The sequence below is a fragment of the Triturus cristatus genome, chromosome 6, assembly GCF_964204655.1.
Source record: "Triturus cristatus chromosome 6, aTriCri1.1, whole genome shotgun sequence".
Lineage (NCBI taxonomy): Eukaryota > Metazoa > Chordata > Amphibia > Caudata > Salamandridae > Triturus > Triturus cristatus.
Genome location: NC_140589.1, coordinates 187,382,725 through 187,403,139, shown reverse-complemented (window position 1 = coordinate 187,403,139; position 20,415 = coordinate 187,382,725). Strand labels below are relative to the sequence as shown.

Genomic DNA, 20,415 nt, shown 5'->3' with positions numbered 1-20,415 from the left:
TATCTAAAAGACCTTAGCGGGGGTCGTGCACTGTTGTCAAAAATAGTTAGGTCTTTGAGGGGCTAAGTCTTGGTATAAATGGGCCACTTTCCCTGTATGATTGAGGATCTCGGGATAATCTGCATTCTATTCATGATGTTGTGTTTGTTTCTCTTTCCTGGTCAACTATTTTCTATTCTGCTATTTTCCTTCTTTTCCGATTGGGGACTGGATGGGGTGGTGGCGGGAGATGTCAGCTCCCTCTGGTGTCATCTTTCAGGCATGTTGACTTGAGAATGGATTGGGGTCAGAGGGTGTGTGGGGAAGCAGTTGGAGGGCGCGGGATGGGGGCACTACACAATTAAATAGATTAATATCTCAGGGCCTCATTACTATGTCGGTCAGAAAGCATTCCAACTGACCTCTTGTCTGAATCAGTTTCAACAGACTCAGGTTCCGGGAGTTCGACTGACCAAATACGATGGTTCAGAACACCAACAAAACAGGGTGCCATTGGTGGTTGTGGAAAACTTTGCACCCTGTGGCAAACACCCTATGATGCCTGCCACACTTTGCATGCTTGTAAAGAGAGGTCCCATGGGTACCCCCACGGGCTCCAACCGGAGGTCTCTCGGTGAAGGGGGCCTGTTACGGGCCTCCAAAGTTATGTTATGTTAATGGGATTTGTAAAGCGCACTGCTACCGTTAGGTGTCCTGGTGCTAAAAAGTGCATTGCCTGCTGATCCAGAGGGTGAAATCATAACTAAATACAGAATCGTGATTCGTGAATGGGAGTGTTAGAGAAAAAGCCAGGTCTTGAGACCCCTCCTAAACTCAAGCAGGCCGGAGGCCTCTCTCAGCTGTGAGGGGAGATTATTCCAAAGCTTAGCAGCGCAGTGGAAAAAGTTCCTGCCCCCCCAACTGGCTGTTTTAATTCGGTGAACTTGTACCTGTCTTGCTGTGGTTGAGCGAAGTACCCTGGAAGGGGTATACCAGTGTATGTATTTTCTCATAAAATCTGGCCCACCTCCTTCCAGAGTTTTAAAAACAATGCAAAGGACCTTCAACTCAATCCGCTGTCTTATAGGTAACCAATGAAGGTCACTAAGTCCCTTTTTTATAGATACAAACTTAGGAATGCCCAGAAGAAGTCTGGCAGCAGCATTTTGTGCCGTCTGTAATCGGCTGAGTTGCCTTTTGTGTATATTAATGTATAAAGCATTGCAGTAGTCTAGGCGGGACATGACCAATGCCGTTACTGCTGTTCTAAGACAGTCATCCACAGGAAACGTTTGATTTTCCTCATGATCCTGATAATTAAAAAACAGGATGATACCACCTTACTTATTTGGTCAGCAAAAGACAGTCTGGAATCGACCACAATTCCCAGATTTTTTGCCTTTGCAGTAGGAACTGGGAGTGAGCTCAGAGATTGGGGCCACCAACTGGGTGACCAAAGATTTAATTGCCTGCAAATGTTTTATGGTGTCTTCAACACTCATATTCTCAAAATGATTCATCAGTACCAGTGACTTCCAATCTGCGGGAAAGTCCTCGGTATCTTTTATTGAGTCTTCTGCCTGTGAATTACTAAAAGAAGAAAAGATAGAACCCACTTTTTCTTGAAAAGTAGAGGTCAGTTTCTGACAGCCATACTTTGACGGACAAACCAAGTCGGAAAGGCTCTCCGACTTCGACATCATAATACGTTGGTCAGAAACGCAGTCCGTAGAGCTGTACGATTTGGCTCCGACTGACTTGGTTCCTCAGAATGCCAGTCTGAACTCAGTCAAAAAGACCGAGCGGGTACCTTCTATCGTAATCGGTCAGTCGGAAATGTTTCTGAGTCAGTGAGAAACATGGGTTATGACACGGGTTAGGAAAATCCAAATGCCATTCGGAGCCTTTCAGACCGACATCGTAATGAGGCCCTCAGAGATGTGTTATGAAGTGGGAAAGAGTGTATTTGCCAGATTCTAGGTGTTTAAAGGTAGTGACATGTAACTGGATAGCAAGAATTATGGTTAAAAAATGAGTAAGCTGAGAATTGCAACTATTAATATCTGAGGGCTTAATGACAGGAAAAAGAAGTCTATAGTTGCTCTCAAACTACAAATGTTAAAGGTTGATATTATTTGTCTCCACTCCAGGAGATAAATATTGAAGGATGCAGTTATCACTGTTAGATACTCTTGGGTAAAAATTGATTGGTGGGACAACGCAAGGGAAATGCACGTGCAGTGTGGCAATTTTAGCTCATTAATCATAAGGGCGTTTCTTTAACAAGTCCGTACAGATAGTCGCAGGAGGTGGGTTATAGTAGAATATCAATCCACTGGGAAAACAAATCACATTAGGTTCCACTTATGGGTATATATCGGATAAACCTTTTTTCAGCGCCAAATCAGACGCATGTACGATTAGATTTCTTTTCGTCTCGTACATTTGTGCAGGAATGTGATTTTGAAAGCTTCCTGCGGGTTATGTCTGATCATGATCCCCTAGTGTTGGAAATAAAGAGTGGGGGTTTTGTTAAGAAAATAACCTATTGGAGCTTTGAGAAAGTGGATCCTGACATTCCTTGATGAGAATGTGGGGAGTGCTCAGTTGGGTGTAGTATGGGGCATATCAAAGCTGGGATACAGGGGGAGACTTTACAGTTTAATTTAAACAGGCCGAAAAAAGAGAAACAAAAAATGTATTATCTCTATACTACATTTGCGGCTGAAGAAAGATAGCTAATTGTAGCCACCCAGCAGAAGGATAATATATCTGCCGTCCCAATGGGGATAGCTCCAGCCAAAGCAACGATTAATAAAATACCAGCAACAAAAATAGCCGACAAATATACAGTAAGGAGAGGGAAAGTCTATGAATGCTGCGAGCAATAGGACATCCTCTGGCCACAAGGGTTAGGCAGAAGGGTGGGCAAAATGAAGTGTGCGAAACAAGAGGTCAAGCAGGGGCATGGTTTCCGATCCAGCAGGCATTAGGATTGCATTTAATACGTAATATCAAACCTTATATGCAGAAAGTATCAAGGTAGAGGAAGCTATCGTACATATCTATCCGGATTCTGTCCCTTTTATTAAATTCAGTTAAGATGAGCGGGAGGGTCTGGAATGGTCCCCTTCGTGGGAAGAAATTTTAACCGCATTGAGTGGTCTCCCTGTCGATAAGCTGCTGGCATTGATTGCTTGCCTTCTGAATTTTAGAAGGTGTGTGCGCCAAAGCTGAAAGACTGCTTAATTATGTTGTTTGCACAAATATTTAATTAAGCTATTCCACCACGCTCTTGGTCACATGCAAAGATAGCCATTTTCCCTAAGAAAAAGAAGGCTGTATCTCAACTCGGCTCTTACCAACCAATTACATTAATCAACAGGGATTCCAAAGTTTATTAGAAAATCTTGACCTGTCTTCTATCTCCAATAATTAATAAGGTGGTATCTGGACGCCAGCAAGGGTTTATAACCGGGAGAGGCACAACCGATCATATTAGAAGCGTAGTTACCAGTTTTGACACCCCTCAGGTTGCAGGAGAACCTATGGCTTTGATTCTGCTGGATGTGGAGAAAGCTTTTGATAGGGTCTCCTGGCAATTTCTATGGGCTGTAATGCAGAGAGCGGATGTTGGGCCAGGATTTCTACAAGCAGTCAAGGCTCTATATCCGAAGCCAGAGTGTTTGTAGAAGGAGAGCTCTCTAAGTCATTTGAGGGCACTCGGGGGACTAGGCAAAGGTGTCCTTGTTCCACACTCTTATTCGCTTTATATATTGATCCATTTGTACGCAGGATCAAGCAAAATATCCTAATTCCTTCTGTCTTTTGAAGTATGGGATACTAAAACGATAGCATATGCAGATGACATAGCGCTTATGACACATGATCCAGCAACAGCTCTTTTGAAGGTAGAGAGCGAGGCGACCCACTTTGGGACTATTTCAGGCTACTCATTAAATAAGGAAAAATCCCTTATCACTATTAATAAAGGAATTGCGCTATCAGATCATCGTGTAGCAACAAGTGCAGTATATTTAGGAATAACCATCTCTTCCGACTTAGAAGTAATTGTTAAAGAAAATGTAGACCCCTTTATAGAAAAAGGGAAAAAAGATCTAAGCAGATTGAATAACTTGCACTTATCTCTAGCAGGGAGGTTTAATGTAATTAAAATGTATTTCTCCCAAAATTCTATATTTTTTCTGTGTGATCCCTGTAGAGATCAAGGCTATATGGTTTAGGAGATAGAAAGAGCTGATGTCGCAATTTGTCTGGGCATGTTCTAAACGTAGAAGAACTTTAAAAATGTTGACACTTCCAAAGGATAGATACTAACCCACCTGTATTTCAGCAATGGTTAGCCTGAGTTCTTGCAGTCGATAATCTCGAAAAGGCAATCTCCTCAAAGAAAGAGGATCAGGGTAGGAAAAAAGGACTGTCGAGCTGTGTCCTGCTTATATATTGGATTGAACTGGGTGGCTGTAGTGGCAAGGTGGCTGATCTTGCATTATGAATTATGAAAGATTTGCACTGTGCACTTTTAGAATTTGAAGTGTTCTTTCTTTGTAGCTATGTAGCTACATTTCAGAAGAATCTGGGTTTTTCCCCTTTTTTAAGATGGTAATATGTAATAATGTCATTTTATGTGATTATGGTTATATTGTGCGGGGGTTTGGGGTTTTGCTCAGGTGAATAATGCTGTTTTTTTTTATAATTGCAATGAAATATATAATAATAATAATAAAGAAATATTTTTGGAAAAAAATTAAACATTAAAGTAAACATAGAAAAGAAAGAAAAGGAAAGCAATTGCTGAAATTTTACAGGCAACAAAATAAATGTAACAACTAGAATCTTGCTTCAGTCTTCCAGTTGATTTGAGAAATGTGCCGGTGCTCCTTATTTACTATGCAGTCCAAATAGGAGGTAGTCCTTTATATGGTGTCACATGGAGGACCTGCTCTTAGGTATGTGTCCAAAAAGTTGACTATTTCATAAAAGATTGGAAGGCTCCTGTGAAAATGAAAATATCTTTGCATTTCGGACTTCATTACTATCGGCCTCCTCAGGTCAATGGAAGAAGGACGTACCTTGTCACATGTCCAGTGCAGACTGTTCTCTGCTTTGTGCACATTACTATACGAACGTATATTGCTTTGTGCCAAACTTTACTTTCACACAGACCCTGCTGTTGTTTTTGCTTTCTGTTCTTTCCTGGGATTAAGTCGGAACACTGTAGACAGGGTCAAGCAACAATGCCCCTTGTTATTCTGATCTGGTCAGGCCCTAGCACCCAGACAAAACATGCAAATGCAGCTGTTGTTTTGGAACACATCATTTTTTCATATAGGTATGCACAGATAGGTAACGAAACACTTGTAGAGGGCTCTTTCCAGGGAAGAGATTATGACAGCACCTGAGACGTCGAAATGTAATCTGTGTATGCTAAGGTATGGGGTCTGCTGTAAACACCCAGTTATCGTCTGATTTATAATCACTTTGCTTCTTTAGAAGGGGAGGGGGTTAGGCTAACCTGTTTTATATAATGATAGCTCCTTTTATGATTAATGGACTACTTACTATGCTGACAATATTTGTGTTAGGCATCTTCTTACATATTGTGGCACGCATACTGCATAATAAAGCACAATAGTTGAAATAAAACATTTTACACTTTTCTCATGTCTCTGTCAGATCTTATTGAAAGGGTATAAATGGCAACCACGATTCCTGAGATGGTCAGGAGTGTTGTGTTCTGGTGTCTAATCATTTGTTCCTCTATGAGTAGGAGGGCAAGTGAGACACTATAGCTAGTCGGTCCCAACTCATGGGTAGTCAGGTGGTAGAATAACTTAGTCCCTGCCTACTAAGGTTCTACGATCCCAAGCATAGTTACATAACTCCGCGAATCCCTGCAACAACCTAATGGTTACATAATATGTACATTGTAAAATGGTTACAGGTGCTAAAAAGTTTTTTTGTACGCCTGGAGATAAAAAAACAGGTACGGGAACCTTAGGGTTTAGTACATGCAAAGCGCGGAATATAAAAGGTTAAAACTATGTCACCAATATGTTCACTACCTGTTTGTACCATAGGGACCAAGCTCCCATGCAGGCCCAGCTATCATGATGAAATTCAGCTGGAAAGGGAGTGTCAATAAATTGGTGTCCTAAAAGTGCCTACAGTTTATGGCAGAAGTGTTGCATGTTCATCATTGCTCTAGGACCCTCGTGCAGGACAGTCAGTGCACGGTGCATATTTAATAAAAGTACTCATGTAGATGTGATTATCAGTAGTGAAATTATCTGCTGGGAAAATCACTTTAGTTGCCTGATAGCATTGTTGGCTATTGGTGTTTAGATGTCCAGGTGCACAGGGTGCATGCACGTGGGTCTGTGGAGAAAAAGCAGTTTCTTATTATCAGCATTTGGCCTGCGCTAGGGGAGAAGCAAATGGGAGGCAAGATAATTATAATTAACCATCACCGTTCAGGAATTTACATATGTGGCTGACCTGGTCAGGGATCAAGGCTGCAGCCCAGAGTGGAGAAAACCTTTGTTATCTCCCCAGCAGGCTCATGAGGAAATGAGAGCTGCACAGTGTGCCACGGTAAGCAATTGGGTTGCACTGAAAAGCAGTGAAAACCTTTGTCAGCTTTTCTGGGGCAGGGAAGGGAGCTGTGAACATAATTCACAGAGGGTTAGCAGTTGCTGGAAGAATGGGGTGCCATGTGAGGCAAATCTTGGAGCTCGCTGGACTTATTAGTTTGGCTGCGCTGTGGAGTCCTCCGTGTGTTGGAGCCAGTCTTTACGTAGCTGGTGCATTTAGGAATACATAGGTTTAGTCGGCACTAGTAGAGCGACCACATAACATCTACTGGTGCGCATTGTTCAGGGGTTGGAGCTTGCTTAAAAAGACATGCCATTCAAGTCACATGATGGGGAGTGAAACCTGTCGGACATCTTGGAGTGTCTCCCCGCTTGGAGATGTGCAGTGCAGGCCTCATGTTGGCAGCTGAGGAAAACTCTTGGTAGTGCCTATCAGTGTTAGATTAAGCGATGATACAATGAGGCTGAAATGTGGCTGGAATCATTAATTTGGAAAATGGGTGTCAATTGGTACCTGGGCAAAAATGGGCCAATCCCATCTATGTAGTGCGCATCCGATTTATAGAGCTGCACAAAAATAAAATACATAGATGAGTATTTCAGACATATTGTAACAATATTACAAACATATTGTATTAACAGTTAGCATGTAGAACATATCTGTAAATATATGGTTACATAGTGCAACCAGAACAGAGTGCATATCGAGGAAGTACATATATTATTCTGGTATAATTTGGCTCATATAGTCACATGAAATTCAGTTAGAGTAAGGCCCACATCTCATGTAAGATGTGCAGCCCATTTGTGGCTGTCCCAAATTAATGCATCATCCTGGTTTCTGTCTCTTTAAGATCAACTCGAGGGACCCTCCTCTGCAGTTTCTGTGGACTTCAAATAGTACTGATCAGAGGGCGTTGTTGAAATTTCTGTAGTGTTCTACAAGGGGAACACCTTGCACTGCACGTCTGACTCTGGATCTGTGCTGTAATACTCGTGCTGTCACAGATTGGGTTCTTTGGCTAATGTACACTAGTTCAGATGGGCATTGTATGCAATATATCATGTTTTTTGGGTTGTAATTGGGGAACTTCAATTGGCGATGTACCTTGCCATTGAGAGTGGTGGTTTTTGTGTCGCTAATAAACTGGCAGGCTGAACAGTTATTACATTTGTAGTGTTCTATGACAAGGGCAGTTATAATATTTCTCTGAGGTCTTTCTTCCTTTCGCCTGGGCCAGTGGCTTAGACTAGTCGATCATGTGAGTTGCATCCCTTTCCGAATAAGAGCATAGGTTTGGTATTTCTAAAGGGGTCAACATCTTCCAGTTTCTTTCTATTATGTTCCTGACTTTGTTGGCTTTGGGTTTGTAGGTGATAACACAAGGGAGAGGGGTACCTTCTTGGTGTATTTTGAGGAACAAAGCAAAAACCAAAGGAAATGATGGACGGAGTGTTGAACATTGCAAGCACTCACCCCCAGTCAACTGATCTGGGTTTAATCCATCACCGTTCTTGACTGGGGGTGAGTGCTTGCAATGTTCAACACTCCGTCCATCATTTCCTTTGGTTTTTGCATTGTTCGCCATAAGTTGGCAGGGTATGCTCAGACGTGAGTCCCTTGCTCACTTTGCCACTGGATTCAAGCAAGCCTGGCTGAAGACGGCTGAAATGCCAGAAACCGGTCCTAGGAAGCTTGTTTCCGGTCCAGGAAAGACATGGCTTGGCAGTTTGGGCTGGACTGTTCCCATGAGGCACAGGGTCAGACTGATTTGCATATGGCCATGTCTGAACTGGGGTGGCAGAGTGGGCTAAAGAATGGTGATGGATTAAACCCAGATCAGTTGACTGGGGGTGAGTGCTTGCAATGTTCAACACTCCGTCCATCATTTCCTTTGGTTTTTGTATTTTGAGGAACAGCAATGTCTTTCTAGGTGTGAACCAGATTTTCTTAAATGCAGCCGTTACAAGTCTTTTGGGGTAACCTCTGTTGACTAACGTGTTTACCAAAATACTGGCAATCTTAAAGTAGTCATTCTTATGTAACCAATTTCTCCTGATACGGAGAAATAGTCCAAATCACAAGGGTTTGAGTATGTCTACTGGAGAAGTTTAACAGGATGTTGCAGTCAGTAGGCTTGGTGTAGAGTCTGACTTCTAGCTTCCCTTCCTTCCCCATTATCCATAGGTCTAAAAAGTTAACTTGCTTAGTGTAACTTGCTATAGTGAAGTTTAGGTCAGCTGTCCTTTGGTTCAGCCTCTCATAGAATGCTAAAAGTATTTGTTTATCTCCTTCCCACATCATATGTACATCACTGATGTTTTTCGAAGCCAGTGTCTAATATTAGTTCTGTATGGGTTTCCATTGTTGTAAACCCATTTATTTTTGAAGCAGGCCATTACCAAGCTTGCTACTTCTGGTGGGAAGCTCCACCCCAGTGCTACCACTTTTGCCTGCAGGTATAGATCTTCTTTGAATACAAAACAAATATTTTTCAGGCATAGTGTGGCAAGGGACACCCAAAATTAGGTTGGGATATCATGAGGTGTGGGTCTAGTTTCTAAGGTAGATGTTATGCAGTGATATTCGTGCATAGTACCTCAATATCAAAGGTAAATAAATACTCTTTACTTTCATCAAAGGGAAGACCTTCCCCCTTAATGAGATGTCCATTGAGTCCCTGGTGTAGGCCTGTGTGTTAGTCAAAAATGGCTTTAAGAAAACATCTATATAGTGTGCCAATGGTTCTAGGAGGGACCCATATGCAGAGATAATGGGTCTTCCAGGAGGGTTGACTGGATCTTTATGGTTTTTGGGGAGGGCACATAAGACTGGGATTCTGCAATCTTTTTTATTTTGAAATTGGATTATTTTTTTTGCAGATCCAGCCTTCTTCCGCTGCTTCTGTGGTGAGCTTGTTGATTTTACCGGCTAACTCTCTGTTGGGATTCTTTTTTATGAGGCAATAATGGACCATGGTACTCGTTAGTGATGAAATTCCAAAGTTGGTAACGATTACACAAACATGAAAGTCCTACCTAACAACACTAGTCCAGCTCTAAGCTTTCCATGGCTTTAAGTGCATGTCAGAAAAAGACAACAGAAATGCTATGTTTAGTTTTCATGGTTGTGAGGAGACTCTATGATATTTGGGTAACTGAATAGATCAATTGCGAAATACTCCTACCTTGGGATTGCTCAAGGATTATGTGTATGGAGCAAATCTGACAGAATGTGGTTCATCAGGGAAGAGATAAGGCTGTCTCACATTGTATCAAGATAATAAAGGTATTGAGCAGAGGCATGTAGGAAAATGCAGGATGTAGAATTAAGGCATGAACAAAAATGTGATGCAGGTGGAAATGTATTGGTTGTTTGGGAATCATTCTTACTAAATCATTAAGGCATACATTTCTTTCCTTTTCAAGATTTCTAGAAGTTTGCTCAATATTTTAACTATTATAACTATAGATCAGTGCAATAGTTCGCAATCCAATAGTCATTTTCAGCTCTTGATAAAGTGATTGCCTGCCTAGGCACCTCTTTGTGCAGGGGTTACAGAGTTTGCCACATCTGGTAAATACTTGGTGCAATAAAGACTGCAACTCTGGAGTTTTCTCCAGGTAGATTTTAGCTCATCACACCTTCTGATTTTATAAGGAAAAAGTTCCCTAAAGGTACCAGTGCAAAAAGCAATACCATCTGCATGTAATTCTCATTTTGCAGAGCTCAACTCAAAATAGGGGTAATTTATTTTCCCCTAAAATATCTCTATTTATTGTGGACTTTAGGTATAAATAGCCATCTTGCACAATTGTAAGCAAGCCTTTATTGTTCATAAAGTCTCACCCACAACACCAAACCTAGGCATTCAAACTCAAAGCATATATTTGGTACTCATACTTGTACATGAATCAGTCTTGGCACCTTAACACTTGACCTCTCAAAGCTCTGTCTGTACACTATGCTCTCCCTGTCACACTCTCTTCACTGTGTGGAACTTTGTGCTACATTGAGAGTCCCATAGTTCCACTATTTTAGGTACTGCTGTGGAATACTCTCCAGAACCAATTGTGCGCCATCTTCATCACTCAGCTGAGAGACATTTTCACAAACCAATTTTTAAGCCAGGAAATTTGTCAAAGGTGCTTGACAGAGCACAACAACATCGTCATCTTATCACCTTTGCTAAGATTTACCCCACAGCAATCCTTCTCCTTTTATCAGACAAACTGAGCATCTAAATCTCTCCATCCATATAAATATCCTCTGCATGACATGTAAAGTTTCTTCTCACACTGCGCACTAGCATGTACAAATGCCTACTCACTGTTCTAGCAAGTACCCCAGGAACTATTCTCATGAATGATCTTGCTATGGTAAAAATTACTTCTGCTATAAGGGCTCATTCAAAAATAAATCCCTTAGACCTTAAATATGTTGGCACTGCAACTAATTTTGAAATTGACTTAAAATATAACATATTTTGAGCTCTAAAAGTTGTCAATGAGTTTTTGATACTTACTGCATAGTCCATCCTCACAGCTGTCAGGGCATGCTTCGCATGGCTCACCTTCTTCATATGGCTTGTGTGCTCTCAAATAATCGTTTGTCCTAAACATTTGTTAATGTAAATGTGAAAAGTTAGGGCCATCACACTAACAGCATTGAATAATATCAAATTCCTTGGAGGGAGGGAATGTTAAGTAACATTTTGTAGGCCAAAGGCAATAGATATACTGAAATGTCAGTTTTGGTAAAATGAAAAGTGTGTTACATTTCAAAATATAGTTTTCCTTTGCCCAAATTAAACAATTTGGTTCTGGATCATCGTTGTTCTTTTAGTTGTTTTTAGGCCTTTATTTAGGATATAATGCACTTTACTTCTGCACATTTTCCTCATTACAGACCTTTTCCCCACTCAACTTCCACCGACATATACATGTGGTAATTTGTGGCTACCAGCAAGTATGCGAGAAAGTACTGAACATGTACTATAAAACTTAGGTTGAGGCATGGCTCCAGATTTTGCAATCGCATTGCCCGAATGAAAGATAATTGCAATATTAAACTATAATAGGAAAAACATTAAAAGGCCTGCCCTTGATTGACACATCTTTAATTATGTTAATAGCTCATGATCAGACATCATCTTTGAAAAGTTATTAGTTATCTTCCAAAAGGACTCACCAGAGACATAAGTATTTTAGTTTCAACAGCCATGCGTTTGTGGTGGAAGAGTTGCTCCTTGGTTGACTAAACCCTTCTATCCATACTCTAAATCCTTCCATCCCTCCACGTGACAAAACAGATGATATTACAAAGTTTGAGGTATCAATTTGTGATAGATTGTTGTAGAACAGAGCAGAACTAAAACAAGCCTCAATTCATAGCTGATTCTTCTTTCTACCATGCCTTCACATATTTTGCTTCAAATGGGTCCACATCTATCCCAGCATATTATAATTTGTAATAGTCATTCAAACAAATTAGCAATAGCAAGGACGCTTGGAATTCCCTTTACAGTTCTTAGTTGACAGCACAGTTTCCATAAAAAATGTATCTATAGCACTGACATTCCATGGGAAATCCATGGTTCACATAGTGAAATTACTTTTTCAAGCTTAACATATAGGGCCAAATTTTTGGACCTTTGAAGTTGCGTGCTGCAAGAGCTACTCAAACCTTAAGTCAGATTTTTGAAGCCACGCAAAGACACTTTGGCTTCAAAAATCTTGAGTAATGAAACGCAGCACAAATCACTGTGTTGAGTTACTCTCCCCTGGAAAGGCATTTCATGGAGAGTTGCGTGGGTATTTCAAACCATGCTTAAAATCAAGCAAGTTAAATGTGAGTCCTATATATGCTCTTCTGGGAAGGTATTCTGATTGTTTGTATCCAACTATGGTATTGGACCTACTGATGACACTGCACTTTACAATCTTGATTGTGTATTTGTGCAGGCCTTTATACAATTACCATACAATTGGGATAATTTCCCTCAAAATATACATCAGGAAAATATAAACCGAAATCCCATTGTAAAAAACATATATTCAAATTTGCTTATTCAAGCAGACCAATGAGTAAAAAGTGGGACCTTCAACGTTCAATTCAATATGATCCATTGGGTTCTTCAAAACCTTTATGTGTAGATTGTGTATGTTTGTACATTTTCAATTATCCTGTGCTTTATTCGCATCTACCTATTCGGAAACCCTGTGGATAAGGAGGTTATCAGACCAATAAATCAAACTTAGTTCCAATATGCACTTCCGCACATTATTGCCAGCATTCTCACAAATATGTACACACAATATTTACTTACGATGTGCATGGAGACATCAACACGTGAGCATGTGTGTACGAAAACAATTATGTAATTGAGAAACTATACTATCAACTAAAGTTGTTAAGTACATGTTTTAATAATAATAAAGTTACGTTCTAGGATCAACGTTGTATTTTGGCAACACTCACCCAGGACAGAAATTGCAAGAATACGTGTAGTCTATGTTGCACAACGCCACTGTGCATCCAACCTTATAAGACAAGGCCCAAACAAGCTGCAATTGCGAAAAAACAGACACTAAATGGTATTGCCATTTTACACGTGCATTACATTCTGCATCGAATTTCTTTTTTTTTTTCCAATCGATTAATAAAACAAGGCTTGAAAGAGGGTCTTTGATAATAGAACGTTTTTCTAACTGTCTAAACTATCACACAAAATAGATTTGCATAATAGCAATAGTTGCACATTTGAAAAAGATGCTAATGAATGACCTGTACAAATCGTTTGGAAAGTCTGATCCGAGGTTACATAACATATCACAACATACATTTAACAACCTCAAACATCTATAGGTGGCAGGCTTCATAGCAGAGAAGGCTGTCAGCCCTATTCCTCCCCTGCATTCCACTAGACACGTTGTATGGTCTCCTTGTTTACCCCTGCTTGCATAGTGCTGTTGCTGCGTTATGTCTGTCCAAGCCTCTGTATTGTTGTTGCATCCAGGTGCACGTTATCTCATACAGCTGTTTCATTTTTATTGAAGCCATGTGTGCACTAGCTTCTTTCTACTAAACCCCAATTCTGAGACATCAAACCTCTAATGTCCACACTTGTCCTCTCACTTGTCCTCTCCTTTCGGTGGTTCTCCCACTTTGCTCTTTCTCTGCTCACTACATGTCACATTACTTTGCCACAACCACCCTTTATGATCTTCCTAAGTACATTCCAACCTACAATTATCTTTACATGTGCTGGCTAAATTAGGCTCTGATACTGGTTTTCATTGTCTTAATTGGCTCTACCCCAACCTACCTCTCCTCTGTCCTTTGCATATATGTATGAACTTGCAACCTGCATTCAGGCAACCCAAACCACCTGGTTACCCCCAAACCACCATGTGCAACTTGAAGGTTCATTTCTTGTGGAAATGTTTTTGCAGGTACTTGTGTTGTAATTCTTAAAAATAAATGAATACATGAAAAAATAAAAACACATACATGAATATTTAACCGAATAAATAATTATTCAAATGGAAATATCTAGTAACTTTTAGTTCACGCTGCCTCTGTCCCCAGGCTGACCGCGGCAGAGGGCTTCAGCTGATCCAAAGTGCCTTTGCTCTCCTCCCAAACCCCACAGGTCTGGAGCACTGAATGGATCGTGTGCATCCTTCATCCCCTCTGCCAAATGCCCCAAAGGGCACTGCAGATTGTAGACAGCCTCTGAGTGGGAGTATCCCAGGACTGTATGTAATATTACAATCCCTGGTAGTTAATGGCAGGTTTCCATGGGTTGCATCTCATAGAAGTATGGACTCTTCGCCTCCACTGCACTGGTGTATCAAGTGTGTTGGTAAATGTTATTTTGACAAAGATAGCCGAGCGCTGGTCACATTGGCGCCTTTAATGTGCCACTTGAGACGCCAGTGCCAATGATAAAAACTGACCATGATTTGCAGAGGTTGTGCAGAGACTATACAATGAAGACCTAAGTTACTGATTTCCTTTGTCTGACACATACAAATTTTATATAATATTATTATGTAAACAGTCTCATTAGAATATTAGCCTTTTAAGACTTACTCAGGATTCTTTTAGATTAGGTCATCAATAAATAACTTGAGTTAAACCTTTCAAAAGACAAACATTGTCTAAAATGGTAAAATGCATTGTTTTTTTCAAAATAGAAAACACGTCAACATCAGAGCAGTGGACTTGTAATTGCCCGCAGGCGAAGTTGTGTTAATTTTACTGCTTAATGAAGGTGCATGTGGGCATATTTAGAAGCCCCTATCGCCAAAGGAAGGTCACTTTTTTAAAAATCCTGTGGTGATAGGGGCTTCATCTTATTTACAAGGTAGCATTAAGCCACTTAACGTGGCTTAACGCCGCCTTGTGAATATGGCACCCATTCATGCTAGACTTGGAGTGAAATGGGTGGGCACTTTGTGTTGTGGTGGGCGTTCCACCACAACACCCATTGATGTTGACACTGCCCCCTATTTCCATGGGTGGTGTAAATAGGAGGCAGCACCAAAATTTAAGACCGGGAAAAATCTGGTCTTACCATGGCGAAACGAGGAGAAATGCTTTATTTTTCCTTGTTTTTGCTGTTTCTTTGTGTGCTGCAATGGGCAGCACACATAGAAACAGTAAATTGCCAATCATAAAAAAATGATGAATTGCAACTTCTATGTGTGCTGCACAATGCGGCACACATAGGAGCTGCAAATCGCCATTTTGGATTGTGTATGTGCAGGAAGGGACACCTTCCTGGAAAGGACACCTTCCTGCACATAAACAATCATTCCCTCAATGCAGGTACGCATGCACTGTGCAAGGGTGCCTGCCTTGGGGCAAGGCAGCTGAATTCAGCACCAGTGCAGGGAGAAACACAGGGAAGTGGTGTATTATTGTAAATGCGGGGCATCGCTGCGTTTCCACAGTGACAGAACGCAACGTTAGTCATTTTGGAGTTAAGTCGTGCTCTGCCACTTTCTTGTAAATATGTCCTAAGGTTTGTGGATTCTTCAGACCTTTGACAACAGGTAACCTTCACTGCAAAATGAAAGACTTAGGGGAATACTTACAATCCCCTATCAGTACAGGAACGTCACTTGTGCCGATGTATCTGTGCCGATAGGGGCCTCTCCTGTTTACAAGGCAGCGTTGAGCCACTTAACATGGCTTAACGCCACCTTGTAAACAAGGCCCCCTTTCATGCTAGACTTAGCGTGAAAGGAGTGGGCAATGGGTGTGCGGTGGGTGTTCTGCCACAACAGCCTTTGATTTTTATGCTGCCCCCTATTTACAAGAGTGGCGTAAATAGGAGGAAGAGCCAAAATTAAGACTAGGGACAACCGGGTCTTAACAAGGCTAAAGAAGAAGAAATTCTTTCTTTCTCCTTGCTTTTGCTATTTTTATGTGTGCTGCATTGTGTAGCACACTTAGAACCAGCAAATTGCTATGAATTATTGTTTATGTTGCAGGAAGGTGTCCCTAACTGCATATAAACAATCATTAAAAAATGACCATTTGCAACTTCTATGTGTGCTGCACAATGCAGCACACATAGGAGTTGCGATCTGCATTTTGGTTCTTTAAGTGCAGGAAGGGACACCTTACTGCACATAAACAATCATTCCCTCAACACAGACACCCTTGCACTACGGTGCAAGGGTGCCCACATTGGTGCTAGGAGGCTGAATTTAGCACCAGAGCATGGAGAAACACAGGGAAGTTGCGTATTATTGTGAATATGGTGCATCCCTGCGTTTCTAAAGTGACGGAGCGTGGCATTAGCAACTTTGGAGCTAATCCGCACACCGCCACTTTCTTGTGAATATTCCCCTCAGTGGGAGGTACTCTTCCGACTAAAACATATTCTTGTGAAATGTTGTATTAATGTTCTATTATAGCCCGCCGTAGCAGGCTATTCCGGCTCTTAAAGGCCCGCTGCATTGTTAAAGGCCCGAGCCGAAGGCGAGGGACTTTAACAAGGCAGCTGGACATTAATAGCCGGTATAGCGCTGCTACGAAGGGCTATAAGGCTATTAGAACATTCTGGCACTAGAGGGCAGAATGTTTTAAACAAAGGCTTCAGGGAGCGCAATGGGATTGAAATCCCCTCAGGCTCCCTGAAGCTTTTGTTCACAGCCACAAAGAAGCATTGGAATGTTGCAGCTCTGGGCTTATACCAGTCATTATAAGCCCGGAGCACTCCATTGTTTTCAATGGAGCTTCCAACATTCCAATGTTCTAATAGTTGTAATGTAATAATATTTTCACGGGTAAATCATCTTGCAAAAGCAGGTTTTGCTGAGAACGTTTCTCACATATCTTACTAATAATGGTAAGTGGCATTTGTAGATGAATTTCATTGCTGTCCTTTGTTATATGATATAATGATCGATTGTAAGGCCATTGGTTCCTTGTGCGTTCTTTAATGGAACCTTATATGTGTCTGTTTGAACAATGGGTCAGTCATGAAGATCTCCTGGGCCCTTTGTACACATTGTAGTGATTCGGCTCTACTTCAAAAAATCACCCTGTGAACTACACAACTTGGCGGATTCTTGTCAACACTACAAAATATTATTGTATGATTTCTTTTAAAACGTCTCTTCCTCCATAGCTTTCATGAACTTGGGAAAATGTCTAAGACATCTTCACAAAGCAGGTAGAAGTAAGGTTAGATCACACGTCACACAGGTGTAATTCATACGATAACCGAGAGGAGGTTTCATACCTGAATATAATCTCCATATTGTGCATTAGGGAATCGTTCCCCAGAACCATATATAAAATTCTCCTCCTCTTTGTACCACTTGTTAATTACTTCTCTCCATGAGATGGGAGTCCTTGTTTTGAGCACGGTTTCACCACAAACAGTTGCTAAAAAATGCAAAGCATATTAAATGACTTAATTGTATGAATGGTGTAAGAATATGTAATACTACAACATTGCAGGAAGCAGCCTGAACAGCGAAGTCAGAAGCATGCAGTGTCTGAAGCTCGCAACCGGAACCACGCGAAAATATACCAGCAGCAGAATTTCAATCCGTAAAACGTGAAAAGCTACAATTCTGCATCATATGACAACAATATATTTTACTACTCTGTTTAAATTACAAAGCACAATGTTTTAGATACCGACCCTTAATTTAGCTGATGATATTTGAAGATGCATGCATGCAGCCCTGGCTTTCATGCAATAATCTAAGTAACAACAGGTGAAGGTTCAGGGGGTTCATGTGATTCAATGGTTCATGGATGTCCTGTTCCGTGTACAGAAAACAAGTTTGAAAAGATCATCTACATTTAAAAAAAGTAAGCACATTTGCTATGAAATAGGAGTCACAATAAACTTTAATTTCCTACTTTTACAAAGACTTTTATATAAAACCAAACACATGAGTGGATATTCAACTGATTTTTCAATTGTCAATTAACACGTTCATTTCCTTTTTAAGCATGTTAACTGGACTGATTGGTACGACAACCATTAAGTACTAAGGGGCATATTATCAAGACAGGCGATAAAATTATCCCCGCTTTAGCGGCAGAAAACTACAGCTAAAACGGCGATAATGGGCTTGATAATATGCTCTGTGGTATTCCAATTGAAGCTCAGGCTAGATGTCCTTCACATCTAACATGGGCTTCAATTGGAATTCCATAGAGCATATTATCAAGCCCATTATCGCCGTTTTAGCGGCAGTTTTCTACAGCTAAAGCGGCGGTAATGTTATTGCCTGTCTTGATAATATGCCCCATATTGCTTACATTTGATTCTGAAGTATAGGCTGTTTCTTAGAAAGATTTTCCTGTGAAACAATGTATATGTACTATTTACTAGGGGATTAGGAATGAAGTGACGCGCCATTTTCCTGTGCTACTAATATTCGAGTTTATTCATTTTTCCCTGGTTAAACGTCCAACTTTTCAGGGTCATATTACAGTGTACCAAGGCTCATATCTGCTATAGAGTTGATGGCAGCTCAGACTATGAGCTAAATGTTTGCTGTCGTGTAATATTCTGAGATTAACATTTTAAAGAATGTCTCCAAAGCAAACAAAGTCTGATGGTGTCATTAGATTCATTTATAAGCAATATGCTCTTAGCGAAGGCAGAAGGAATTTGTAATTCTCAGCCAGCGATGCAAAAGCTGAATTGATTTTACTGTAATATTAACCAGGTCAATATGTTTACAACTTTCAGGAACAGGAATGTTACAGTTAATCTTATTTTATGAAAATGATCTAATCAGAGGGTACCAACTCCTTTACAAACATGCAAAAAGTGCATCTTGGATTTTTGCTGAGAGGCTGTAGGGGCCCCATGTAAGACCAGCTTTAGTGGTTGCAAATGGAGAATCGGGCCTTTTGGACCCGCTAAAATGCTTTTTGATATGTACTAACCCTATTTTGTGAGTCGCTAACCTATTATCGACACTTAAAATAGGAGTGCGAGTCGGTATTAGGAAGGGGCGCACAAGGGCATCCCTTCATAACAGCGTGCTACAGGGGGATAGATGAATATTTTAAGGCCAGAATGTAGTTGCACAACAATCACAGTTTATTGCCTACTTCAAGTAGGTGGTAAGCCAGTCGTAAATGGGAACGGGACCCAATTGGACCCCTTCCCCTTTGTAGATGGTAGAGAAAGCATTTTTTTAAGAGCAGGCAGTGGTCCCAGCTCTTAAAAAATGAAACAGAAAGGTTTCAGTTTTCTTTTTGGACTGCATCGTTTCCATTAAGGAAAACAGGCTGCATTTCTAAAAATAAGTTGCATTATTTAAAAGCAAACACATATATGGTGGTCTGCTGTCCCCAACAGGCTACCATTCCTCTGTTTTTAGCAATTCACAATTGGTCCCAAATTGCTACCTACTTCTTGAATATTGATGCGGCAGGTCAATTGTGATCCCATTAGGAATCGCAAAATTTTTCTGAGATACATTAGTACACTGCATTTTGCAAATTCATAATTGCATGTCACTAAAAGTCGCAATTAGGAACTCGAAAATTGCCTTGTTCGTTCATGTGGCCCAAAGGGAGTAATGAAATGACAAGTGTCAGTTTGTTCTACAACAAACATAAAGTTTGACTGGAGAATCCGCTTACCATAATGACTTACATTCCTAGGCAAAGTCTACTGGGAACAGGGAAGAGTGATAGATTTATGCACACATGACCCTCTTTACAAACAAAGGTAAGACCCACTGACTCATCTCTAAACTCCACTCAAATGAGACAATTGGAGGTTGACACTGCATCATCTACAGTCTTGGCTCACTGTAATTTTACAACTCAGGAAAGCTTCAGTTGTGTCCTATGTCCAGTTGGCTTTGCACATTATGAGAGCATACATTCAAGCAAATATTGAGGGTTGTTAGGGTGAGTGAGGTTATAGTCATTAGAAATTTGTAAACAAATTACACCTTTTGTTTAAAGTAATTTGTGATGGAATAGAAGGGGGTTCCTTGCATATTCTGCTGATTGTATGACATTGAGCAATGTAAAATACAGTCTGAAGCCTTAGGCAAAGCGGCGGTGGACAAACTTTAAGCTTCAAAAGTTCTTAATGAATTCAGATGTAATGCATCTATGTGCTGGACAGGAGACCAGTGGCCAATATCGTAACTATTAACTCATTTAAGGTTCCATATATTAGCGGAAAAAAAGAGGGGTGCCAACCGTACATATTTAATTTGAGACCATGCAAGGGCCATTTAGGAACTGGAGCATGCTGAGCTATCTTGAACACATAGGGACATATTCTCAAAATGTGTTTTGTAGTATGTG

At 40.7% G+C, this 20,415-nt stretch overlaps 1 protein-coding gene across 9 annotated transcripts in view; it reads right to left on the bottom strand.

Moving 5' to 3' along the window:
* The window catches only part of LOC146816608 (cysteine-rich secretory protein 2-like), a 387,915-nt gene that overhangs the window by 35,506 nt on the left and 331,994 nt on the right, over positions 1-20,415 (bottom strand). For all 9 annotated transcript variants that reach the window (XM_085610479.1, XM_085610484.1, XM_085610482.1 and 6 more), the window contains 3 exons: positions 17,357-17,502; positions 13,075-13,160; positions 11,120-11,208 (listed from right to left, as the gene is read on the bottom strand). In XM_085610479.1, coding sequence (XP_085466605.1) covers positions 11,120-11,208; positions 13,075-13,160; positions 17,357-17,502 — 321 coding nt within the window. The remainder of the gene's footprint in view (positions 1-11,119; positions 11,209-13,074; positions 13,161-17,356; positions 17,503-20,415) is intronic.